This window comes from Ascaphus truei, chromosome 6 (assembly GCF_040206685.1).
Source record: "Ascaphus truei isolate aAscTru1 chromosome 6, aAscTru1.hap1, whole genome shotgun sequence".
NCBI classification, from domain to species: Eukaryota; Metazoa; Chordata; class Amphibia; order Anura; family Ascaphidae; genus Ascaphus; species Ascaphus truei.
The window spans coordinates 135,703,939-135,730,757 of NC_134488.1; the positions used below are offsets into that span (position 1 = coordinate 135,703,939).

General features: G+C 48.5%; 1 protein-coding gene and 1 long non-coding RNA gene across 4 annotated transcripts in view; one reads left to right on the top strand and one right to left on the bottom strand.

The window, feature by feature from the left end:
- The window catches only part of LOC142497955 (uncharacterized), an 18,808-nt gene extending 7,938 nt beyond the window's left edge, over positions 1-10,870 (bottom strand). The window contains exon 1 of the long non-coding RNA XR_012802360.1: positions 9,959-10,870. This is a non-coding gene — a long non-coding RNA (uncharacterized LOC142497955). The remainder of the gene's footprint in view (positions 1-9,958) is intronic.
- Positions 1-26,819, top strand: part of LOC142497953 (uncharacterized) — a 153,275-nt gene that overhangs the window by 81,270 nt on the left and 45,186 nt on the right. For all 3 annotated transcript variants that reach the window (XR_012802358.1, XM_075606425.1, XM_075606424.1), the window contains exon 6: positions 19,835-19,978. Coding sequence is in view for 2 of the 3 variants with exons in the window: in XM_075606425.1 (XP_075462540.1) it covers positions 19,835-19,978 (144 nt within the window). In the remaining variant the exon portion in view is untranslated. The remainder of the gene's footprint in view (positions 1-19,834; positions 19,979-26,819) is intronic.

Sequence of the window (26,819 nt, forward strand, 5' to 3'; positions counted from 1 at the left end):
GTCAGCAAACAGGCCTTGTGTTTATGACATATACATGGTAGGACACTTGTTTACATTATGTCAATAATATTATGAAGGCAATACTTCACTCACCTGTATGAAACTTTCACAATGATTTCAACAAGGCCTACTTACACACATAAATGGATTTTTGTTTACCACTATATTAAATATATGTATTTTATTATTTAACAGTACAGGCCTTCATGGCTCTAAATAGGCCTTGTTTGCTGTTAACTACTACTTATACACAGCTGACGCTAATAGGCACTCAACATACTCACCCAGTAATGTTAGAAACTGTCAAGGGCCTGTTTGCATATAAGGCCTTAAATGTAGACATATATATATATATACTATATATATATAAATATATATATATATATATATATATATAAATATATATATATATATATATATATATATATATATATATATATATATAAATATATATATATATATATATATAAATATATATATATATATATATATATATATATATATATATATACTAATATATAGAGAGAGAGATATATATATATATATACTAGCTGAGAGACCCGGCGTTGCCCGGGATGTAAATGCATAATAGGTAGTATTATTTATAAATTGTGAACAATAGGTGACTGTTTGTTGTAAAGGTTGGATAATAATATTGAAAAGAAAGATGGAAGAAAATGTAATACGATGTTGTATAAAAATGGTTTATTGTAACCACACCACAGTACAATGTATATTTTGGTGGCATAAGTGATGTAAAAATCTGAGTGGTGTGGTCCTGCTAGGGTGTGAGGCGGCGGGTGGCGCGTGGGTTGTGAGTGCTGTGTGCGAGTGGGGGTCCTGCTAGGGTGTGAGGCGGCGGGTGGTGCGTGGGTTGTGAGTGCTGTCTGTGAGTGGGGGTCCTGCAAGGGTGTGAGGCGGCGGCTGGCGCGTGGGTTGTGAGTGCTGTCTGTGAGTGGGGGTCCTGCTAGGGTGTGAGGCGGTGGGTCAGTGATGTCGGTGCGTAGGGGCGGGAGGCAGCAGGTGTGTGTGGCGGCAGGTATGTGTTGAGTGTGGCGGGTGTCTGTGAGTGCGTGCAGCGGCTGTGAGGCGGTGGGTGAAAGGCAGAGGCGGCCGGAGTAAGGGCGGGTGAAAGGCAGAGGCGGGGGTGGGGAGGCGGTAAGGCGGGCATGAAGGCGAAGGGCGGCGGGAAGGGGAGGAGGGGGGCAAGGGGTGGAGGAGGGGGGCAAGGGGTGGAGGAGGGGGGCAAGGGGTGGAGGAGGGGGGCAAGGGGTGGAGAGGGGGCAAGGCGTGGAGGAGGGGGGCAAGGGGTGGAGGAGGGGGGCAAGGGGTGGAGGAGGGGGCAAGGGGTGGAGGAGGGGGGAAGGGGGGGAGGGGTGAGGTGGTGGGAAGGGGGAGGAGGTGGGAAGGGGGAGGCGGAGGAAGGTGGGGGGTGGGAGGCGGGGGGTGGGAGGCGGTGGGATGGCGGGGGTGGGAGGCGGTGGGAAGGGGGGGGGGGAGGCGGTGGGAAGGGGGGGAGGCGGTGGGAAGGGGGGGAGGGAGGCGGTGGGAAGGGGGGGGGGAGGCGGTGGGAAGGGGGGCTGGGAGGCGGTGGGAAGGGGGGGGAGGCGGTGGGAAGGGGGGGAAGGGGGGAGGCAGTGGGAAGGGGGGGGGGGCGGTGGGAAGGGGGGGAAGGTGGAGGGAAGGGGGGGGGGAGGCGGTGGGAAGGGGGGGGAGGCGGTGGGAAGGGGGGGAGGCGGTGGAAGGGGGGGGGAGGCGGTGGGAAGGGGGGGAGGCAGTGGGAAGGGGGGGGAGGCGGTGGGAAGGGGGGGGGAGGCGGTGGGAAGGGGGGGGTGGAGGGGAGGTGAAGGGGGGGGTGGAGGGGAGGTGAAGGGGGGGGGGGGCGGTGGGAAGGGGGGGAAGGTGGAGGGAAGGGGGGGGGGGGGAGGCGGTGGGAAGGGGGGGAGGCGGTGGGAAGGGGGGGAGGCGGTGGGAAGGGGGGGGAGGCGGTGGGAAGGGGGGAGGCAGTGGGAAGGGGGGGGAGGCGGTGGGAAGGGGGGGGGAGGCGGTGGGAAGGGGGGGGTGGAGGGGAGGTGAAGGGGGGGTGGAGGGGAGGTGAAGGTGGGGGGGTGGAGGGGAGGTGAAGGGGGGGTGGAGGGGGAGGTGAAGGGGGGGGTGGAGGGGAGGTGAAGGTGGGGGGTGGAGGGGAGGTAAAGGGGGGGTGGAGGGGAGGTGAAGGGGGGGAGTGGAATGGAGGTGAAGGGGGGGGGTGGAGGGGAGGTGAAGGGGGGGTGGTGAAGGGGGGGGGTGGAGGGGAGGTGAAGGGGGGGTGGTAAATGGGGAGGTGAAGGGGGGTGGAAGGGAGAAGTGGAGTGAGGGGAGGTGAAAGGGGGTGAGGGGAGGTGATGGGGGGGTGAGGGGAGGTGAAGGCCGCTCACTCACCCGTCCGGCAGGTCCCACGTGGATGTGAGGCGGGACGGCAGCGTGTTGTGGCCGCTCTCCCGCTGTGTCCCGGGCGCTCGCTCGCTCCCCCGCTGACTGTAGCGGCGCCGGGGGGGGGGGGTATCGGGGAGACACTGACACGGGAGGGGGGGTGGAGGGGAGGTGAAGGCCGCTCACTCACCCATCCGGCAGGTCCCACGTGGATGTGAGGCGGGAGGCAGCGTGTTGTGGCCGCTCTCCCGCTGTGTCCCGGGCGCTCGCTCGCTCCCCCGCTGACTGTAGCGGCGCCGGGGGGGGGGGGGGTATCGGGGAGACACTGACACGGAGGGGGGGTGGAGGGGAGGTGAAGGCCGCTCACTCACCCATCCGGCAGGTCCCACGTGGATCTGAGGCGGGAGGCAGCGTGTTGTGGCCGCTCCCCGCTGTGTCCCGGGTGCCGCCATCTTGGGCACTCGGCGCCGCGAGGCAGCCTGCCTGGCCACAGGCTGTTCCCCCGCCGGGGAGGGGTGAGTTGTAGCACCGGGGAGGGGGGGGGGCATGTATATGTGTGGGGGGGAGAGGTGGGAGATATAGAAGGGGGGTCTCGCACGGCCGCTGACACTGGGTGGGGGGGGGGGCGCTGAAGGGGTAATAATAGTGTGTGTGTCCCGCTGACTGTAGCGGCGCCGGGGAGAGGGGGGGGTCGGGTGAAAGCACGGGAGACACGGGGAGAGGAGAGGTGCGCGCGGGTGCTGCTAACACTGTGAGCCCCGCTAATGTATGTAACAGTGTGTGTGTGTGTGTGTGTGTGTGTGTGTGTGTCACTGTGTGTGTGTGTCACTGTGTGTGTGTCTGTCACTGTGTGTGTGTGTCCCTGTGTCCCTGTGTGTGTGTGTGTTGTGTGTGTGTGTGTGTGTGTGTGTGTGTGTGTGTGTGTGTGTGTGTGTGTGTGTGTGTGTGTGTGTGTGTGTGTCCCTGTGTGTGTGTGTGTGTCCCTGTGTGTGTGTGTCCCCCCTGTGTGTGTGTGTCCCTGTGTTCCCTGTGTGTGTGTGTATCAATGTGTGTGTGTGTGGTGTTGTGTGTGTGTGTCTGTGTGTGTGTCCCCCCGTGTGTGTGTGTGTGTGTGTGTGTGTGTGTGTGTGTGTGTGTGTGTGTGTGTGTGTGTGTGTGTGTGTGTGTGTGTGTCCCTGTGTGTGTGTGTGTGTCCCTGTGTGTCCTTTGGCCCGTCACTCCGCCTCAGGCCAATGAGAGGTGTGCGGGGGCGGGCGGGCCAAGGGACCAATGAGATTTCCCCTAGGGACACCGGACATCCAGGCAGGCAGGCAAACTTACAGTGCTTTCACTAATATAGTATAAGATATATATTGTGACAGAGTCACTGACTCAGTAGGCTGGAATAGTGAATGGAGAGACGCTGCAGCCAGTTCACAGAGTGTTAATCTCCTCAGACAGAAGGAAGCACACCTGCAGCCTAATTAAGCAGGAGGCCTGAGAGACTGCAGGTTTAAAAGCAGGAAGTGACACACACACAGGGAGCTTGTTTTTCCACAGGAAGGTGGAGAGAACTCTCCCGGCTTGGAAGCCGTAGCAGCTGCTGCTGCTCTGGTCCCCAGTCCTGCGAGGAGCTTTGCTGCTGGGACCAGCTGGGACCCCAACCAAGGATAAAGATAAACATTGCTGCGAGGCTGGACACAGCCTGCTCCCTGGAACCGTGTTCCTGTTTGCTGTTTGGAGCTGAAACAGATAAGACTTTATTCTTATTATGCTTATTGGTTATCGTTTGTGTAGCATGTTTTGGGCATGACCAGATTAGCTGGCTGTCCTGTTAGTAAGGGCTCAAGAAGTGAGTTAGTGTCCCTAATGGGACTAGGCTTTAATTTGCAAGAAAGTAGTTTCTTAAAGGGACAGTGCACCCATACTTATTTTGGTTGTGGCTAATAAACCACTAGTGTTTAAAGTTTCCCATCGTGTCAAGCGTCTTACTGACCCCGCCACGAGGCCGTTCTGCCACAGGTGGTGTCAGAAGTGGGATGTTATGCCTCTCGGGGTCAGTAGATGAAGATGTGTTGAGACACTGAACTCAAGCGGAAGAAAAAAAAAGATTTTTGCTGAAGCATGGAAGTTACAGCTAGCAAGCGCTCAGTGTAAAATTTGCCCCATCGGGTATGAAAGGATTGCTGTGTAAAGCTAATGCCTTTTGTTGAAGCGAGTGAATTTGCAGCTAGCAAGTGCTGTATGTAAAATTTGCCCTGTCTGGTATAAAAGGAAAATGAAAATGGATTTTTGCAAAGAATTTGCCCTAAGAAGAACCCAGAAGGTTCATAGATTGTAAAGTACCTACAGCTTACGTGTGTTGTGCAAAGTCTGCCCCATCGGGTGTGAGATTTTTTTTTTTAAAACGGGGTTTTAAAATGGCCGCCGTCATGTGTCAGTTTTGCAATGTACATAACCATACAAAACAGTGTCCCTTCAGGCCATATGATGATGATGATGACGACTCATATGTGGCCCCTGGAGGAGAGCCGTACCCACAGATGAATTTAGTATGCTGGGCCTGTCATAAAGTAGGTCACATGGAAGATGTGTGCCCCAAATTTTTCAAAGACAAACAGCTGCAAAAGCAAGCAACGCCCTATGAGTGCAAGCAAGATGTGGAAGCTGATACCAGTGAGCATGTGCCCAGTACCACTGATGTCTCTGGAACTAATAAAACAAAGAGAAAGAAGAAAAAGAAAAATATTTTTCAAGTCACAGAGGAAGTGACCGAACCACTTGAGCCTGCGATATCAGGACAACAGGAGTCAGCAAGCCACCGAGATGTGCTGCAGACCGGAGTGATGGGCAGAATTGTCACAGGAACGGTGGCAAAGGAAAAGGAGGAGCAAAGGGAAGCTGAATCCTTGATCCAGGGAAAAGAGGCCTTAATTTCTGCACTCCAAACTGCCCACCGTGATTATGATGCCTTGCAGGAGCAATTGAATAGGGAGCGAGAAGCGAACGCCGAGGTAAAGAGGTGTATACTCCCAGCTATACTTGAGTATGAGGAGTTAAAGAAAACAGAGCGTTTCTTACGGAGTGAGTTGGAGGAGCTGAAGACAAGCTTGGATAAGGCCAACACCGCAATTGCTAACATGGAATCAGAGAGAACAAGTCCTGACTGGAGACTATGCTATGAGATGTCCCAGAGAGATGTGCAAAACTTCATCAAAGACTTAGAAGTTTCTCACCAAGAAGCTAGCGCGCTCAAAACAGAGCTGGAACGCCAGGAGGGCCACAGTCTAAACACAGAGCTGGGTATGTTGAAGGAAACCCATGAGAATGCCCTGAGGGATATAGAGACTGTGAAAATGGAGAATATAAACCTGAAGGAAGAGGTTTTAAACCTAACTGGTCAAGTCAGTGATGGGACTGAGAAGCTTCACCAAGCGCAGAAAGTGAAGGCGCAATTGGCGCAAGAAAAATTAGAGGTGCAGGAAGCACTGCAGAATGCAGAGAGGATGCAACGTGTCTCCCTGGAGCAGCACACACAAGCAGCGCACCTATGGCAGAGCCGGCTGCAAGAGCTACATGCAAGTCTGCAAGCGGCCAAGGAGAAGCAGCAAGTGCTACAGGAACGGCTGAGTACCCAGTATGTCCCCACAGAACAGCATGAGGAGCTGAGGGCCACGCTGTATGCCACAAGAGCATCGCTGGGGGCGGAGCTTGAAAGCCAGGTGATTCTGTGTGAGAGGGAGCGCGGAAAGGTCCAGAGACTGGAGAAAGTGCTGGAGAAGCAGAGAGGCAGCTCCATCTCATGAGTCAGTATGCCAAGGAGAAAGAAGCCTGGAAAACAGAAGCAGCGGCGATACTGGCGACAAAAACTACAGAGCTCCAAAAGATGAAGGCGGCGCTGACGCAAGCCCAGAGCAAGCACCGGGAAGAGGTGAAGTCCCTGAGAGGGGATTTGCAGGATCAAATTGAAGAGCTGCAGACGCAGATTGCTGAGCGCAAAATACAACTCTCCGAGAGGGACGAGGTGACCGTCCGTCAGGTGGCTTGCCTGACATTGCGCTATGAAATCGAGATGGCTAATACCCACAGGCTGCTGGACGACACGGCTAATGAGAGGGACCGACTGCAGCTGGAGCTGGACAAGGTCTGGGAGGAGCACAGGCAATTGCAGGTCAGAAATAGAGGAAAAGAAACAGATTTAAGCCTTGCGCTGAATCTGCTAAGAGATGTGGAGTCGCGACTCAACGCCAAAGAGGATGAACTGGCAGCGGCACTGAGTGAAAAAAGATATGCAGAAGGACAGCTTCATGACCTGAGGAAAGACCTGAAGTCTGAGCGTGCTGGCCGCAAGTTGGCGGAGAAACAAAAGCGTGACCTGGACGAGATACTCGAGGCCCTAAAGACTGAGCATGTGGCTATGTTGGACACCGCTCAGTTGGAAAATAAGATGAGAAAGACATCACAGGTTATCCAGCAACACTCCCAACGGAGTAAATTAAAGGGACAAGAAAGAAAGGCCAAAGCCTACGAGTCTGCCGACAGTAATAGAGCGGCATCATGGGGTGCACTTAGGGTTGATAAGACCCCCACCCAAATTGAAGTTATAAAGATAAATGAGGTGAAAACCAACACTAAAAATACGCTGATGGAGAAAGGTCCAGAAGCCATCACCACTGAAGCGGAGTTACTGTCTTCACAAGAGAAGGCTAACCTTCAAAGTAGCCCTCTAAGGAAGCTTTTCACTGGATCTGGTTTAAAGAAGCTTTCAGGCAAGAAGCATAAAGGAAAGAAGGAAGAAGAGACAACGGCAGAGTATGTGACAGAACAAGTACCTGTCTCATTGGAGTCTCGTGATCCTGCAGAGGTAGATGGAGGAGACAGTTCGAACTCTTCTCCTGATGAGTCTATAGAGACCTCTCCTACAGAAAATGTAATGGGAGACACAGCACAGACTGTTGAAACAGAAGGTGAAGGGGCCACTTCTGATGGAGAAAGAAAGAAGGATGGCATTACACCATGGGCCTCTTTTAAAAAAATGGTCAACCCTAAAAAGCGTGCAAAGCTGTCTTCTGAAAGTGACAAAGAAGATGAGGTTGAAAAAGCAAAGCGTGCTACCATGTCCTCTACTGGTAGTGCTGGTTCTGTTGAAAATCAAGAGGAAGCTAAAGAAAATGGTGAGGAACAAAGGCTGGAAAAGAGCCCGGAAGATAAGAAAATGGTTGACAGCTCTGTATCATGGGAAGCTTTAATCTGTGTGGGTTCTTCTAAGAAAAGGGCCAGGAAGACTTCTGATTCAGACGAAGAAGTACAAAAAACCTTTGAGGAAGGTCAAAAAACAGAGGGAGAAGCAGGACAAGCACTGGTGAGTGAATACTATGAGCTAACTGAGGTCTTGGCTCTTCTACAGGGTAAGGGAGACTCTGAGCCCAAGAGGAAGAAGGCAGAGATAGCTGATAGACAGCAGGAGGCTTGGGGACATTTGCAAAAGGGGACACAACAAAGGCGGAGCTTCAACCCTAGACTCAGGACGGCACAAGAGAAAGAGGTAGAGAAGGATCAGTGTTCAGGCCCAGATGGCCTGGTAATTACCCAAAAAAGAAAATGCCTAAATTGGAAGGCAAGAAAAAAAAAGGGGGAGGGAAGGGCCGACGTCAGACATTTTCGCCAAAAATGCTGTTGCACGGGAATGGTGCACGGGCCGCTCCACAGGACAATGTTTCGCTGGGGAGAGGGATATGTGACAGAGTCACTGACTCAGTAGGCTGGAATAGTGAATGGAGAGACGCTGCAGCCAGTTCACAGAGTGTTAATCTCCTCAGACAGAAGGAAGCACACCTGCAGCCTAATTAAGCAGGAGGCCTGAGAGACTGCAGGTTTAAAAGCAGGAAGTGACACACACACAGGGAGCTTGTTTTTCCACAGGAAGGTGGAGAGAACTCTCCCGGCTTGGAAGCCGTAGCAGCTGCTGCTGCTCTGGTCCCCAGTCCTGCGAGGAGCTTTGCTGCTGGGACCAGCTGGGACCCCAACCAAGGATAAAGATAAACATTGCTGTGAGGCTGGACACAGCCTGCTCCCCGGAACCGTGTTCCTGTTTGCTGTTTGGAGCTGAAACAGATAAGACTTTATTCTTTTTATGCTTATTGGTTATCGTTTGTGTAGCATGTTTTGGGCATGACCAGATTAGCTGGCTGTCCTGTTAGTAAGGGCTCAAGAAGTGAGTTAGTGTCCCTAACGGGACTAGGCTTTAATTTGCAAGAAAGTAGTTTCTTAAAAGGACAGTGCACCCGTACTTATTTTGGTTGTGGCTAATAAACCACTAGTGTTTAAAGTTTCCCATCGTGTCGAGCGTCTTACTGACCCCGCCGCGAGGCCGTTCTGCCACAATATATATATATATATATATATATATATATATATATATATATATATATATATATATATATATATATATAGATATATAGATATATATATATATATATATATATATATATATATATATATATATATATATATAGAGAGAGAGAGATATATATATATATAGATATATATATATATAGAGATATATATATATAGAGATATATATATATATATAGAGAGAGAGAGAGAGAGAGATATATGTCTCAAGAGAGACTAACAAACAGTGTAAGAGAGAGACAGAGATAACCAGACAGAGAAAAATAGAGAGAGAGATTTAAACATTGAGAAAGAGAGAGAGAGAAAAACAGACACAGGTGTGTCTGTGGGTCATTATAGGTCAGTGTAAGCAGTAATCTGTTCATTCTACCACTGTAGAATCTTTCACACACATTGTTATTTTAATTACAATCGAAAACTTGTTTTGCACATGTTGATTAAGCCGAAATAAAAGTTTCGTTTACAGTGAAATGACTATCTTACACAAAGAATGTGTGGCAATTATTTTCACACATTTTTGTGGGGGAAAAACAAGGCGTACAACATACAGCTTGTATTTTAACCTTGGAAGAAACCACGAAGATAACATGTACTGTAACTATTTTCACATTCAGCAGGCAAAAGTATGCGCTCAACTTACACACTCATCACTTCAACACAGCAGAAATGGCACAAGCTTCCACATTGCACAGCAATCCACGTAAATCATATAAATGTATGATTTCAGAAGCAATCGAATCAACTGATGACAAGAAAGCTAGCGTGGGCCACATCTATAACTTGATCCAAAACAAATATCCATACTACAAAGAAGCATGCCGAGAATCAAATTTTAAAACTTCTGTACGATTCACTTTATCAGCAAATGAATGTTTTGAGCGTGTCCATGATCGCCTAGATCAACGATATGGATGTTTGCAGATTGCCCCATCATTTAAAATTACCATGGTACATGGAAAATATCTTCTGTTAAATAGCATATTTTTGCCTAATAACAGTTACAGTGGAGCCGCAACGAGTGGCGCGTCAGCTGCTATACCTGCACCCTCCATTCATGAAGACCAGATGCAAGATGGACATAACAATGATATGTCTCCAAACTTATATGGCCAATACCTATGTGGATGGGAAAACAACCAAGAACTGTACGTACCTCCGGACGTCTTGTTTGAAGAAGACAGTGCAGATCCATATGAGCGCCTCATGGAGATGTGTGTGATTCAGGATTCAACGGTTGCCTCAAGCATGGATGAGACTGTTGTTCCTTTCTGGAGCGAGCAGTTGCAGCCAAACCAGTTTTGACTTCTACAAGAATGGTAAATACAATAATCGTTATGCGTTTACTCACATTCTAAATGTCTACATTTTTAATATCCACCATTTCATAGCCAAATGCGTGGATACAGCGTAACATTGCAGACAGCCTTACATGTAGCGTGCACAAAGACATTATTTCCTATTACAATATACTACATGAGAAGCATTACTACACATTGTTGACGGACTCATAAAACCTACAGTAATATCTCTTTTAAAGTATCAGTTCAACATGTTACACTAACTGTAACACACAGACCTCATTGTTTAGCATGCAACATAGTAAAAACAAAAGGGTCGGCCACATATGACGTGGGACCCTTGTCATGACCCAAGGCGTCCTTAAAAAGGTTTACGGATTCAAGCCCCGCGCCCAACCGAAGTGTGCACGTGAAAGCGTATTGGCTGTGGCCGTTGCTTATTGTTATGGTCAGTGCACTGTGTCATGCGCGCGCGTCTGTGTTTCGGTGCGTGCACAGCGCTGGCGGCCAATGTTAATTCAGTGGGAGGAGTGTTTGCGTGCATTTCACGGTGCCTTCACATGACGTCACATGTCTTTTGTTCACTCATTGGCTGATCGGCCGTTGTTTCCGTGCACACACGTCCGTTTAAAAAGTTTATATAAGTACGTGTGTAGAAGTGAATTAGTTTCGCTTCCATAGCATAACTTCCAACCATGATATGCTTACTGCTAGCAGCAACATGGCGGGACATGTATTCAACGCACAGCGTACACATTGTTTAGCGCATGCGCTAAGACTTAGTCCACACAATCGTTAAGTGCGCGCGCAACTGAAGTTGCGCACGCACATTATTATTATGTATACAGGCACCGGAAATATCATATCCGTAGTAATGCCAGCAAAGCCATTATCAAAATGACACTTCAGTATCTGTGGTTTGATCCTTGCACTTTCAACATATACGTTACTTATGCGTGAATATCCACAATCATATAGAGATGTATTACGCGTTGTCATGCACATACATATAAATGTGCCATCTTTGACCATTATGTGTTTGCTCTATTTCACAGATGTCGCGGATGAACCCATGTGCTCAATGTATGATTTCAGATGATCTACTCGTTATATTAGATGATTGTGACGACGAGCAAACAACTATTAGAATACATATGTAACAATGCTTTCAATGTTTGTTGCGCAGATTAACAATGAAGACATAATTTTATCCGGTTAGGACTATATTTAGTATGCACTTAATTAACATTATGATGTTGCTAAGCACTGAAGTTAGAACTTTTAATTTTTTGTTTTTAATTTCTACTAACATGGTATGTGTTGCTCTGTTAAATACAGTATGCAACCAACTTTCTCACTCCGCAAACACATTTGTGTACTATATTGTATAATGTCACGTGTGACAGAATGTAAATGCTACATAACAACTCCTATACATTGTATGTGAAACTATTCAATAACAATAGGGAGGTCATATAAACAGTATTTTCGTGTGAAATTTTATATTTCACCTAAGTTGTAATGCTAACCTAACATGCATGAGCTATTGAATATTACTTACACATCATGAAAAAATTGACATTAGTGTGTATATTTTATTTTGATGACTAACTATAGTTTAGTGTTTTTATTAAACGTTCAACACAGACAGAGTGAAGTGAGTCTGATGATACAATCAACATTAGTATGTGAGTTTCTATAATTTGATGTTGCAAAACATGCATGACACAAAAAGTGCTACACACACACAGTGCTGCTCAAATGTGTGCATACAGACACAAACAGTTGTCTTGAAATGTGTGCGTATGCAAATGTCCACGTAATTGACGTTTTATGTTGACATTAGTTGTCACGTATCATGATAATAATGAGTACCTTACGTGAATGAAATTAAAATTATATTAACAACATTGTCATTGGGTCGAATGAAGTATGAAAAGTTGATAATACAAAGAAATAATTTTTTTAATGGTATTCACATTTTGAAACATGTGACATGTATGTCAAATCACATGTTACATGTACGTCAAATCACCACACATGTGTGAGTTAGACATACACATGTGACAATGTTGTAATGAACATGAAGATGCATTGATACAAGAACTAATCACATACATTGGTATGTAAATGATGTAGAAAACATTGGTGTGTTTACAGGCAAACATGCATTGAGTGTTAAGATCACTCATGTGCATCCGTGGATGTTGTCCTCCATAATAAATATTTGAGCAGGGTTTATCCCCTTCTCTCCACCCACCCCTATATTACAGGAATGGAATGAGTAACGTTTGCTACATTAATTGTAATGTAATGTCCCTAATGCTTTTCAAAAACACTGCACATTAACCACCAAGTGTAGAAAAACGCACTTACACTATACTGAAACGACATATTTCTATAGTCACATTTATTTATGTCTGTTGTGTTTACACATCCTGTAACTATACCTTTATAGATGTTGCGACATCTTATGACACATGTGAGTTGAAATACATACCATGAGCAGTCATTGACGTGATTTACCTTGAAAAAGAAAACATGAATGAATATAAAACATTGCCATGACATGTTCATGAAGGTAAGCAACAAACCAAAGTGTCTATTTAGTGTTAGATATGAAACACCATGTAGATTTCGTTAAATATAATATGAAAAACACAGTGGATTACACATCAATGTGATGCACATGTCACAGTGCAAAAATAACATTTTATGTAACCATACTGCACTAACTAATGAGTATGGACATAGTAGGTGTATTGTGTATGCATAACCAAAAAGAGCATGTACATAAAATATTAATTTAGTACACATGATTTATTCACATATATACAAAAACTTTTAATTATAAGAAGGATAATAGAACGTGTGGATGAATGACATACGTGTGCCACATGCATTTGTCCAGACAGCAGAGAAGAGAAAGGTGTGAGACCCATATTCATCTGTTTCCTAAGTGAATGGTATTTGGACAAATGTATTTATCATAACAAAGAATGAATATATGTATGTAGTACTATGAACATATATGTATTTGCTTACATGAAAAAAATGTATTATGACATTCAGACGTGTCTCAACACCACTGGCTGTTTGGTCAGTGTCAGCTGGTAAATTGACGGGATGCTCCTCCTCCAAACCCTGACGTATGTCTGTTTGCACATTATTTCTGAGTGCCACATTCTGGAAAATGCAACATGCAATTATAATATCAGACACATTAGCAGGCTTATATTGAAGTGCCCAACCAGTTCTATCGAGACACCTAAATCTTGTCTTGAGAAGCCCAAATGTCCTCTCTATAATGGATCATGTAGATATATGGGCAACATTGTACCTCTCCTCTGCTTCACTTTGAGGGTTTGGCACCGGGGTCAACAGCCACGGCCTAATTCCGTATCCTGAGTCACCTATAATCCATGGTGCACACATATGAAACAATTAGTGATAACATTATAACATACAACAATTCCTAGAAAAACAAGAGTTTTGAGATAACACATCATAATATGTACTCACCAACCAGCCAACCAGGTCCAAAATAGCCTTCTTCGAAAGCATGGAAGACTGATGAGTTTCTCAGGATAGAGGAATCGTGACTGGAACCAGGGAATTTGGCTACCACATGCATAATCTTCACTGTGGCATCGCATACCACCTATATATTCAGAGAATGGTAGTGCTTACGGTTGCGGTAAGCATGCTCACTCTGACTAGGCGGGATCAAAGCAACATGGGTGCAATCAATTGCATCCAGCAGACATGGTATCCCGGCTATGGTATAAAAGCCATTCCTGACTTCCAGCCACTCTGTGTGCTCTGTAGGAAAATTAATATAATTCCTAGCGCGTCTATTGAGTGCACATAGAAACTGGGTAAAGGCCCGCGAGAATGTAGATTGCGAGACCCCGCCCACTATGCCCACTGTTGTCTGGAATGACGCGGAAGCAAGATAATGTAATGAGCACAGCATTTTAACAAGCCCAGGGACTGCACGACCTCTGGCTGTCACAAAATCTAAATCAGCCGTATCTCTTCATAAAGAGCTAAGATTGCTGCTGAACTCAAACGATAGCGACTTACAATCTCCTCCTCACTCATCCCATCTAACAGGGTTCTCTCCCTGAGATACAGAGACTGTTGATTTCCTTGGAACTGGAACTATTTCTACTGGATATCCAGGATTCCATTATTTTTGGACTCATTAGGCGCCGGTATCTCTTTTGTTTATTTGATGTTAAGCTTTGTTGAAGCATTTATTGGAAAGTATTTGTGGAATGTGTAATGCATGTACCACTTCTGAACGCAACACTCAGTCATCTAATTAGGATACAAGCATGACATTGACGTTGAAAAAGTTCATTGCAACATGTGTAATTTGAAATGTTATTGTCACATGTTCACATCAATTAATTATACTGTGCATATGCATACATTTCTGGCATCAGGATAGTTGTTCTTGATTCAGTTTGAAACGTGTAACAATGAGTAACTATTCTAGATGTGTGTATAAGTTAGCATGAAGTGCTTGTAATGCATCGTGTACAATGTAAACATGCAATGTGATTGAGTGTCCAATTGCGGACGTCATCAAAAAAGGGAGGACACAAAGTACATGTAAACATGAAAACAAAGAGCTACATTTATGTTTGATCATGAGTTACACATTGAAAGCATTGTGTCATGTATAGCAACATTACTATACGCTGGATGTGTTAGATGTGTGAAATATGTAACATCATATAAGTAATTGAAGCACACTTCAGTCACATTTTGGATATGATGTGACCTGCTCCTTTAAGAGTTGAGTATAGGATTTTCCCTTGACACATCATAACATGATGAGTAATGTGACACGCAAATGATGATAACATATAAAAGTACAATGTTATGCAAATAATAAACGTAAGGGGTGACACGATGAAATGAATGACCTCCACACTGTAATGCTAAGCACATTTGTATTGTGAGCAATAAGACGTAAACACTAGTATAATGTTATACGTCCCCGCTCCATTGACTCCAATGATATACAGATGATTTTTTTTTTCTAAGTGTCGTTCCGGAAACCTTACCGATCGTTCTCCCCTCCAACTTGCCAACTTTAGTTGGTGGGACCAATTGCCGATGAAATCTCCATTTTTGAGTGCCGATCAGCACCGATAAGCTGATCTGGGCTAATTGAATACAGCCGATTTAAAAAAGTGCCGATACATGCCGAAAAGGGGCTTATCGCCAGGCGCATGCCGATAAAAAAATTTCGGCAACAAAAACTGCCGATTTTGAGCACTTATCGGCGCTTACTGAATCTCAAATCCAATTTTGGCGGGAAAAGGGCGATAAAAGCCTTATCGGCGCTTACTGAATCTCAAATCCAATTTTGGCGGGAAAAGGGCGATAAAAGCCTTATCGGCGCTTACTGCATGAGGCCCTTAGTCAGAGCTTGGAATTTTGGAACACACATTGAATCACACCTCTGGGATGGTGACTAGCTGTCTTATACACTTTGGGACAGGCAGTCCCACAGTTTGTCCACCAACCACCAGCGAGGGAATTTCATCACTGACCAATTACACACTTTGTCAGGTTGTGAAAGCTGGCACCTATGGCTTCCTGCTGCCTGAGGTCTGTGAGATACGAGGGGGAGGAGGGTGAGGGGGATCCGTGGTATCGGCGGTATCGGCAGTACAGGCTGCTGCTTCTGTAATCTTTGCATGTGAGCAACGAAAGGGGGGGACAGGCTGCATCTGATTCTTCTGTAAATGTGTGTGTGTGTTTGACAGTGTGACAATGTGATAATGTGTGTGACAGTGTAGCAGTGTGTGTGTGTGACAGTGTGTGACAGTGTGTGATGTGCGTGTGTGTGTGACGTGTGTGTGACGTGCGTGTGTGTGACGTGTGGTGTGTGTGTGACGTGTGTGTGTGTGACAGATAGAGAGTGTGAGGAGGGGGAGGGGAGAGAGAAGAGGGAGAGAAGAAGAGGAGAGAGAAGGGGGGAGAGAGGAGAGGAGAGAAAAGGGGGACAGGAAAGAAGAAAGGAGAGGAGGCAGGAGGAGGGGGAGAGGACAGAGAAGGAGCGAGAGAGGAGAGAAGGAGGGAGAGAGGAGGGAGAGACATGGATTCATAGGGTTGATGTGAGATGCGGGGGGAAGGGGGGTGATGTGAGATACAGGGGGGGTGATGTTTAAAACAAAATCATTACAAAATATATACACATTCTTTATTCAAAAGTATATGTTTGTTATTATTTATTACCCCTACTGCTTTACGCGTCAATTTTGTGATTTAATCTGTCGAACATGTGTCATCCAGATAGGGGTTCCTCGAAATTTTACGAAATCCTTAAAGGGTTCCTCCAAACAAAAAGTTTGGGAATCACTGGTGTGTGTGATGTGAGATATGCGGGGGAGATGTGGCAACGGGGGGGGGGGGGGAGAGGGAGAGCTGTGCCAGATAGCGGGGGGAGATGTACCAGCAGGGGGAGGGGGAGAAATGTGGCACCAGCGAGGGGAGATGTACCAACGGGGGGGGAGGGCGGGCGGGCGGGGCAGGGAGATGTGCCGGCAGCGAGGGGACATGCCACAGCAGCGAGGTGACATGCCACAAAAGAGAGAGGGGGTGGGGACATGTTCCAGCAGTGGGGGGAGACACACACAGATAGGCACACACACACCTATACAGACAGACAGACACACACACACACACACACACACACAGAGACAAATCTCACCCCGCACTACATCCAGCAGATGGGGAGGGGGGTCCCGTGGAGATGTTCAGGCAGCAGGGTGGGGGGAGGGCGAAGCCTGGTACAAAAGCAAGTTCTTTAATAAAATATACTATGTCCTGTCTATGTGTGGTAAAATACTGTATATAAGTCTTTGTTCTGGTGTCAGGGATGGAGTGAGGGTATAATTCACCTACCCTCACTAGCCTCATTCTTGGCACACATTAGAAAAATAACTTTTAAACACTGCAAACATGCTCAGCTTTATCACATAGCTGGACAGGGTACCTGGGCATAAATTTGGGTACCTCTGCTATACTGGGGAACCCCTGCTATACTAAGGACTCCGTGTATACCTGCAGATATCTTTTAACCTCTTCATACCCATTTACCTTGTCTAGACGATGCTGCAGCAGGGATCTTGGCGGTGAGTTGCAAGAACGCTTTTTATGGTAGGGTTTTGACCGGATCACTGCCCTTCAATGTAGCCGGGAATCTAACCTGAATCCGGGGTACATTTTTGGGGTCTCCAGTAACTTTTTGGAACCCCGCTAAATTGACGCAATCTGAAAGAAGCTTCTCCGTCAAACCTACCCTGAAACTCAAAACCTAGAAATCTCCCGGTCCCAGCATCCCAGGAAAGGCAAAACACACAAAATCTTTAATGTCACATAATTTGCACACAGTCACAGTAAAGCATTTAAGACATCTGGGTCCAAGAGCTGACACTCTAGGACCCCAACACACGGATCAGGGGTAACCAAGTGGGGGTAACCAAGTGGGCTTGACCTTTATTGATGAGCCTGGTTAACCCCTTCACCATCACAGTCTCACATTCTGTCACGATGAGAGGGGGCTGTGTTACATAAAAGGGGCATTGTCTTTCATAAAATGTATTTATATTTATATTCTCTCATAGTATAGCCCAGGGGTCCTCAACTCCGGTCCACATGTCCCACCCCCAACAGGTCAGGTTTTCTAGATATCCCTGATTCAGCACAGGTGACTCAATCAGTCCCTACTTCAGAAGAGTTGGCTCAATCAGTGCTTGCGTCAGCACAGGTGGCTCAATCACTAGCTCTGTCTTTAACTGAGCCTGTGATTGAGCCACCTGTGCTGCTGAAGCAGGGATATCCTGAAAACCTGACCTGTTGGGGGGGGATTGAGGATTGGAGTTGAGACCCCCTGGTCACCAGTGGGATTCAGCCAGTTTGCACTGGTTCGTGCGAACCTGTACCTAAATTTTCCTCAGTTCGCAGGACCGGTGAAAAGGGAGAGAGCAGGGCTTCTGCTAAGGGGCTGAGCAGCTTTCTCCGTCCTGATTAGCTGCTGCTGTGTAATGCAGCCAATCAGAAAGAGGTGGCAGGAGCCTGGGGGTGGGGCCAAAGAGCAGAGAAAAAGTGTGCAGCAGAGATAGGGGAGGATGTGTCCTGCATGCGTGTCCTGCGTGCGTGTCCTGCGTGCGTGTCCTGCGTGTGTGTCCTGCCTGCCTGTGTGCTGTGTGTCTCCTGCCTGTGTCCTGTTGCACTTATTTGCACTGATTCCCCATGGTCTCTCTGCTCCCCCCCCTGGTCTCTCTGCTCCCTCCCCCCTATCTGTCACCCCTGTGAGATGTGAGGGGATCAGGAAGAGATGTGAGGGGGGTCTGGGAGAGATGTGAGGGGGGTCAGGGAGAGATGTGAGGAGGGGCTGGGAGAGATGTGAAGAGGGGGCTGAGAGAGATGTCAGGGGGCTGGGGGAGATGTGAGGGGGCTATGTGAGATATGTCTGGGTGAGACATGGGGGGAGGTTGGGAGAGATGTGAGGGGGGCTGGGGGAGATGTGAGGGGGGGTGGGAGAGATGTGAGGGGGCTGGGGGAGATGTGGGGGGGCTGTGTTCTGTGTGTGTCCTGCCTGCCTGTGTCTGCATCCTGTGCAGTTTGTTTGCATGTGTCCATTTGTATTTGCACTGGTTGCAAGTTGTACTTATTTGCACTGGTTCCCCCTGTTCTCTCTAACAACCCGCCCTGGTGTCTCTTCCCCCCTGGTCTCTCTCTCCCTCCCTGGTCTCTCTCTTCCCCCCGTCTCTCTCTTTCTCTCTCCCTTGTCTCTCTCTCACCCTGTATCTCTCTCTCTCTCTCTCCCCCGTCTCTCTCTCCCCCATCTCTCTCTCTCCCCCGTCTCTCTCTGTCCCCATCTCTCTCTCCACCCATCTCTCTCTCCCCCTGTCTCTGTCTCTCCTCGTCTCTCTCCCCCGTCTCTCTCTCTTCCCCATCTCTCTCTCTTCCCCGTCTCTCTCTCTTCCCCCGTCTCTCTCTCTCCCCCATCTCTCTCTCTCTCTCCCCCCATCTCTCTCTCTCTCTCCCGTCTCTCTCTCTCCCCCGTCTCTCTCTCTCTCCCCGTCTCTCTCTCTCTCCCCGTCTCTCTCTCTCCCCCCGTCTCTCTCTCTCCCGCCTTCTCTCTCTCCCCATCTGTCTCTCTCTCCCCCCGTCTCTCTCTCTCCCCCGTTTCTCTCTCTCTCCCCGTCTCTCTCTCTCCCTCCGTCTCTCTCTCTCCCCCCGTCTCTCTCTCTCCTCCCATCTCCCTCCCCTCATCTCTCTCTCCCTCCCCTCATCTCTCTCTCCCTCTCCTCATCTCTCTCTCCCCCCTCATCTCTCTCTCCCCCCAATCTCTCTCTCCCCCCATCTCTCTTTCCCCCATCTCTCTTCCCCCCCCCCCCCCCCAACTCCATGAGAGAGAACCTGTTGCTAAAAATTTTAAATCCCACCACTGCCCCTGGTATAGTAGATTAGCTACAGATAAATAGATTATACAGAATAAAATCAATGTATTTCCAGCCACTTATTGAATATTGCCTGTGCAGATATGTTGATCTTGGAGGCTGCAAATGTCTTACTCATAAACAGACCCCTTAGAGATACCAAGTAAAAGGTTTTCATACTGTATGAATTCGGATTCCTTTTTTACCCCATCGCCCTCACCTGTCACCTGTTTTACCTTTGACTTTCTCATTACCTGTTAGTGACCCAGGAGATAACCGTTAAGAATGGGCTGACATGTGAATCCTGTTTCTCTCCAAACACAACTCGGTGTTTAGTCAATAAGACCATGCAGTGCGCTGGGAATGAAACTCGCTGCATCCGATATACGGAAACCGTGACGCAAGGTAACTCTGCCTTTAATCTCTTTATACAGCAGCATTACGGTGTGCGCTGGTCAGGGCGCTGTGGTGTGTAGCACTGTACTGTCATTAAACAGTGTGGACATCTTACTAAGTTACTGTGTTACTAAGTTACTATGTTACTAAGTTACTATGTTACTAAGTTACTATTACTAAGTTATACTATGCTGTAAGTACCTTATGTCCGTTCCAATGAATACACTATAAGTTGTCTTGCGGCGCTGCACTGTATTAAAATCGATGCTACTTCAGCCGTGGTGCCGTTCCTGGAGGGCTGAGACTGACAGCACTGTAGCTAAGTATCATGTGGCTACTTTTTTGAGTGTTTATGTTGCAACTTGAGTGCTATATGCACTACATGTGTTAATTGTATCACTAGAAATAGGTTTCCCCGAGTACAACTTGCCAGCGATGTTAGAGCTGGGCTGTTACTAGTAACGGCGTTCATATGTTAGGTTAGCAACAGGGACTTCCCATTGATTCACTCTTATGTACACTGGCGACACACACTTTATTGCAGTGTGTCCAGTACCGCAAGCCGGGAGATTTCCCGGCTTGCAAGTGGCAGTCCCTCGGCGTGCCGCGCGTCTCCGATGCGCGGTCACGCGTCATCGGGTGCCTGCGCCCCCTGCACGCACGTCCAGTGCTCCCCGAGGGAGCCCTGGTGTCCCGCGATGTGGGGGACGGCGGCAGGGGGTTCCGGGGGACCCGGCGGACCCGGAGAGAAGAGGGGGAAGCCGCGATCGGCGGGCCTCTCCTCCGCTGCTTCGGCGCGCGCCCGGCACCCTCCGGCGCGCGCCAGGTAACTGCTGCGGCCGAGAACGGGCAAATGCTCGAATAAACTCGGCCGCAGCAGTATGTGTTAGTGTGCTGCGGTCTGCTGCTTGCCTTCTGTGAATACACACATGGTTACAAGATTGGGTTAAGAAGTCAGATGAATTGTGTAATCTGACATGTATAGTATACTGGTCTCAGCGTTCCAGATTTATTAGATCGTCTGGGTAAAACTTCACTAATTTATGGCTGTCTATATTAATCATAGCCTTGGAGTATATTGATTTACTTACCTTGTGACCAATCAGTTAGCACCACGTGGGATTTTTAATTGTAATTTTATTTTTGTCACTTTTATCACTTATGGTTTCTCACATTATATCATCACTGTATAAAATATAAATATAATATTAATGTGGTGTGCACCACAAATGTACTTTCTGTGGGTGACTTTGTGACTTTGTCACACTCTCATTCAATTGTTAATACTATTAACTTCAAGTACATAGGCAGCACCCATTTGTGTCATAACTATGACACGTGTGAATCAAATATATTATTGATTAAGTGAGCGGTGTGGTTCCTCTCTTGTGTTGTATAGTTATTTTCCATCCTGATCCTCCTTAACATAATTTTAGTGCCACAATTAACATGCAGCAGAATATATATGTAGTACATAGGAGATACGTGTTGTGGCTACATGTGTTATGGTGTGGCATACCTGTGAGGGTTCAGGAGAGCTGAGTTGTCTGCAATGGGGAGGAGACCAGGACAGGCTTTTGATGTCATCTTAGGTTCGTGCTCTGGTGTTCAGCGCCTCCAGCTTCATTAGGCTCTAGGAATCCCAGAGGCAGTCCCATCTGAAGCACATATCCTACACCCAGGCACACTGACTCAAATCCAGGCAGGTGTAAAAGTAACACAGGGTTCTTTATTTGTTGCAATCACTGCAGATCTTTCCATACATACAGTGGTGCATAGGTCTCAGAGGATCCAGGCCTCTGAATGATGCTTGCTCTTGAGTCTGGAGCCTTAAGATCTTCCAGGCCAGTCAGCTATGAGGCCTGACTGGCCTCTCCCACTCCCAGCTGGAAGGATGGGAACAGACTCACTAAATTTGGCACTGCCTCTCTAAGGAACCAGAAGGGGAGGGCTCAAGGTCTGTACCTATATCTGATACACAGGCCATGAGTCACCACCACACTTCAGTCACTCAGAGAGGAGCATGAGGGGGGTCAAAAGCCCACAGGATGACCTGTCACAGCCTAGACTGCGTAGGGCTTATGTGACAGGGGGGAAAGACAGGCAGAGTAGACTAACTATGTTACACTCTCCCCTGGGTAGAATTTCAATGTCCTCACGGGAACCAAATTTACTGCACCATCTGTCAGTCTGGAACCTGCAAGGTAATAACTCATTATTCATGGTTACCCAAATACAGGTACAATCAAAAATAGTACCCATCACTCACTGACCACAGTGATGATATACTAACTCCTTGAACATAAGAGTATGGGATGACTACTTATAGTACTTGGGTTCAGGTTTCTTGATTGCCCGTCCCTCAAGATTCTTAACCCAAACGTACAGTAATATAGTTTGGGTTCACCAGTGTCCTGGCAAACCTCCACCATGTCTTTAAAGATTCCAATCCCAGTGACCCACTCTCTCATCACCGCACAGATTATGGGTTCTTTGTAACTGGTCTTGGACTGTAGATATTCAGTAACAGCCAACCTCAACCAATCTTGCCGGTGGTCTTCTACTGTATCTCTTGCATGATAGGCTATGAGACATAGGGGGAATTATAACCGCGTGATATACGATACCGGTTCCTTATGGCCCTGTCTGCCCTATGCAGACAGACTATTTTCCTGCCTGCTACCTGACCAGGCAATACCCAATACTCAGGGTCATTAGGGTCCACCTCCTGGTATAGTATGGAGGGGCCCTTAGGTACTCTTACTCCGAGGTTGATCTCTTCATGTCTCCTACATGTGCCTCAGCCTGAGCCTCAGGAGATAATTGGCCTTCCTCCCACCAATGATCAACTATTGGACAATTGATTAACACAAACCTGGTCTTCTTCAAATCAGATGTACATATCCACAAAACATGGGATCCCACCACTTAAGGGATTCCCTGGCCAAAAGTTCAGACGTGGATCTACTAGACCTGGTAAAGTGTGGAGAGGAGATATCGGACAGGTTAGACCTTGTAGAGGCTCTAGATATGTTAGTGTAAGGAATCTACACCTCAGTTTACTGCTTACCTTGCCTCACAGACCTGTGCAGTCCTGGAACACTCCCTCTGGTATCTACTGCAGCTGTGCAACCTATCACTGCAACCTAGCCTTGTATTCACTCACTGGAACAGTGCCTTCACACCCCCCTCCGGGGATTGGCCCGCTGGCCTTTAAGTACTGCATCCCCACAATCCTCCCCGGCCGAGCATAGTCTTCCTGGATGTCACAAGTGTTCTGCAATAAGCCCTTGGCTTGTCTGTGTATGTATTAACCTCTCTAGTTGTTATTCCCTAGTTCCTGAGGCCTGCTGCTAGTCTTCATGCAGGGGCCTGTATTTCCTGATTATCCTGTGTATCCTGAGACCGGCTGCTAGTGTCACGTAGCGGTCTGTTCCTTTCTCCTGTGCTGAAGCGGAGTACTCTCCTTGTTGACTTCAGCTCCCTGTTTCCTGAGACCGGCTGCTAGCCTCACGCAGCGGTCAGTTCCTGTCTCCTGTGCTGAAGCGGAGCTTTCCCCAGTGTTGCCTTCAGCTCACTGGTTCCTGGGGCCTGCTGCTCATTCTCTACTGCAGAGGCCGTGTCCTGGTTCCTGCGCTGAAGCGGAGGATTCTCCAGCCCGCTCAGGACTCTTGCGCTGAAGCACTGATCTACCACTGCTGCCTGACGGTGTGCCCACTCCGGTCTACCTATCACTTCCTGAGACCAACACCATGGGCCATGGTCGCCCCATGCGCAGAGTCCACTCTCGCGCTCCTAAGCTGAAGCGGGGAACTCCTGACTACCTGTTGCCGAACTCCTGCTTGAACAATATTTACCCTGATGTCTCCAGTCCTGACCCTGGCTTGTCCACTGACGATGCTGCCTTCTCCAGTCCTGACCCTGCTACGTACGACTACGAACTGCGCAATCTGGATCAGCCTGCGCGGTCTAAGGTCGGTGCTTTTACAACCCCACCTCAGCCCCGCGGTCCGGTCCCGGTTTGTGGTGAGCACAACCGTGACAGTTAGATGGCTGGGATGAGGATGGAGATGACCCTCTAAATGACTGAAACGATCCTCTCGATCCTGACCTACTCACACGACTGGAGGTTAGTATATCTGCCTCTGATTCCTCTGAACTACCACACACAAAGGACCACTCATGTGAATTGTTAGACAACCCAGAGGACATTTCATCACTTGCAAACGGGGTGAGAGCAGGGTCAATATACTTCACTTTCTGTGGACCAGGGAGTATGTTATTGACCTGGGCATGGGCAAAAGGGGTTGGAGCAATATCCACAATGTCCTGCACAGGGGTGACATGGGGTGCTAGGGCCGGTGGCCGGGGCATAGCAGAGTCCATGACCTGTCCATGTATTCAAGGCTTTCATTTGCCCCGGGGAGTTGACACCAGTAGGGATTCAGAGGCACAGTGACCCCTTCCCATACCTGAAGCCACGTAGAAGGAAGCACTTGGAGAGAGCAGACTCACACTCACGGCTGCTGACTCTGGCGGTAGCGCAGCCGGCTCTGTATATTCGGCGGACCCCATCTTGGTGACGTCATCTGCCATCAACAGTCTCACGAGACCACTGGGCAGGCTCAAGTGCGACGGCGGCGATGACATCACATCCGGTTGAACCGGAAGTTCTTCACCCCGCAGCGCACCAGGCAATGCCGCACCCAGCGCCTCCTCCAGGTAGGTGCAACGGGACCCGGCAAAGCGGAAGTAGCGGGAACCTCACCAGACTGCACGTAGGCGACATACCCGGATCCCTCCGCAAGCAGGTTTGGAACAGCGCTGACATCACCCGGGATCGCGGAGCTCTTCTGGTGTACCGGAACCTCCGCAGAGTCTCAGATGGACGCATCTGGACTGGAGCTTCGCTGGACATGGTAGGTGATAGATGGGCTCTTCTCCTCAGGTTCCACCCGGCCGATGTCATCAGGGGCAGCAACGGATGAGGACACATCCGCCGGGGCGAATCAGTCACCCTGGCGACCATACTTATGGAGCTCCCTTGTGGTAGGCACGGATTTCAGTCCTGGGACCGACGGTACTTGGGCGCACGGGCCCGCAGCAAACACAATGGTGGTAGATCCCGCGGTGGATAAGTCCTGGCAGGCAGCGGGTGTTGGCACCGGACCACTTGGGAATCCAGGCGCGACGATAAAGGCACACGGGCCCGCGTTGTCTGCAGCAGGAATGTTAGTTGGAGCTGCACCGGTTGGTGAGGAGGCTTTATAATGCAGCACAAGCGTCTCCTTGGGCCCAGGGCTTGCAGGCCTTAGGCTGAGTCCATAGAGACTTCAGCCGTGCGGAAGCGCGCGGAAGCTGAGGGAAAGCGGGTGCTTTCCCTTGCCTCAGTTCACGTGCCGTCGGGGGGCGGGTCAGTGACGTCACGGAGCTGGTTCGCCCTTATTAGGTGAACCGCTCACGTGACCGTCCCTGCACTCCCGTGAGCGCTTAACCAAAAAAAAGTTGTCGCCTAAGCGCTGACCATGCCCGCGGCCTTCAATAGTAGGTGCCACTGTTTAGACACCGCGCTTCGAGGCCTATGCCTCTGGGTAGGCGACAGTGCGGGCAGATGCACTGCAGATTAGTCTGGCCACCCAGCGGCATGACTAAATAGCCGCCAGGTAGTCCATAATAGGTGACTTCCAGGTAATCTGAATCCTGGTAGGACGCCATTGAGGTAGCTTTGAACTGTAGTTCCTAACGCTTGCTCAGCTCCAAACAGAATGACTTACGAGTGGAACTTGAGGACACCTCCCAACTCCAAGGCAGGCTCTGATTGGCTGAACAATCTTTTACTCCTCCCCTGGGTGTAATTACAGGCAGTGCTGTTTGGGTTAAAGGATACGTGACTCCCGAGGAACCAATCGCTTACGTGGGCGGCACCAACATTTGGCGCCAGGAGGATGCAACCTGGTGTTGCACAAATTTGCATTTCAGCTTTTGCACACCATGCAGTCCCGTTTTCTTGGCGGGAGCGCCATTTTGGAACAGATAGAACATGCAACCACGCGGTGGCCAATATTTTAGAACACTCCTTACTGCAGCCTTAGAGTTTAGCATCCACAGCACAGTCCTAAACACACTTCTTAAGGTACACAAGTTCCCTGGTACTCTCCATCAGGAGCCTGTTCCTTTTTCTTTATCCCATTTTGCCCTCAGAAGGCCAGGAGTCTGCCAGGTGCACAAGTCCCTACATTCATTGCAATAGCGTGTCCCATAATAGCAGAAGTAAAAGTGGGGTTCCCACTTCCAGGATAAATTTCCTACTGGAAGCTCCTAGAGATAACTGATCCTGGGGCGACTCCCTCACAGCACAGTACGTCATGCTATTTTGAGCCAGGTGTGTCCTAGGTCCTGCATCGTGCATTATCCTGTCCCCAAATTCCAACCTTTCAAAGGAGGATTTCGATAGAGTTACAGTTCTACCGGAAACATCCCATCGGGGGGTCACCTCTGTATTGAGTAGAACATGTGGGGGTCACGCTCCCATAGAGATTGATCCTGGTGCGACTCCCCCACAGCACAGTATGTCATTCTTTTTTCTTAGAACTGGGTCACCAGGTTCTGCTTCTTGCATAATCCTGGCCCCAACTTTTCACAGGAAGATCTTTAAGGTATCCCCCTCCCTGGTGTCGCTTCAGGGATAAAAGTACTCCTTCTGGGATAAGATATGGGTGCCTAAGGGTCGCTGGTGTAGCATCAGGTGCACTGGTCCCTCTCTGCACCATTTCCCTATGCTGCTTTTACTGCTGCATCAACAAAGTCCCTTTTAAACACTGCTGCATTGCTGCAAAGTCCTGAAAGCCTG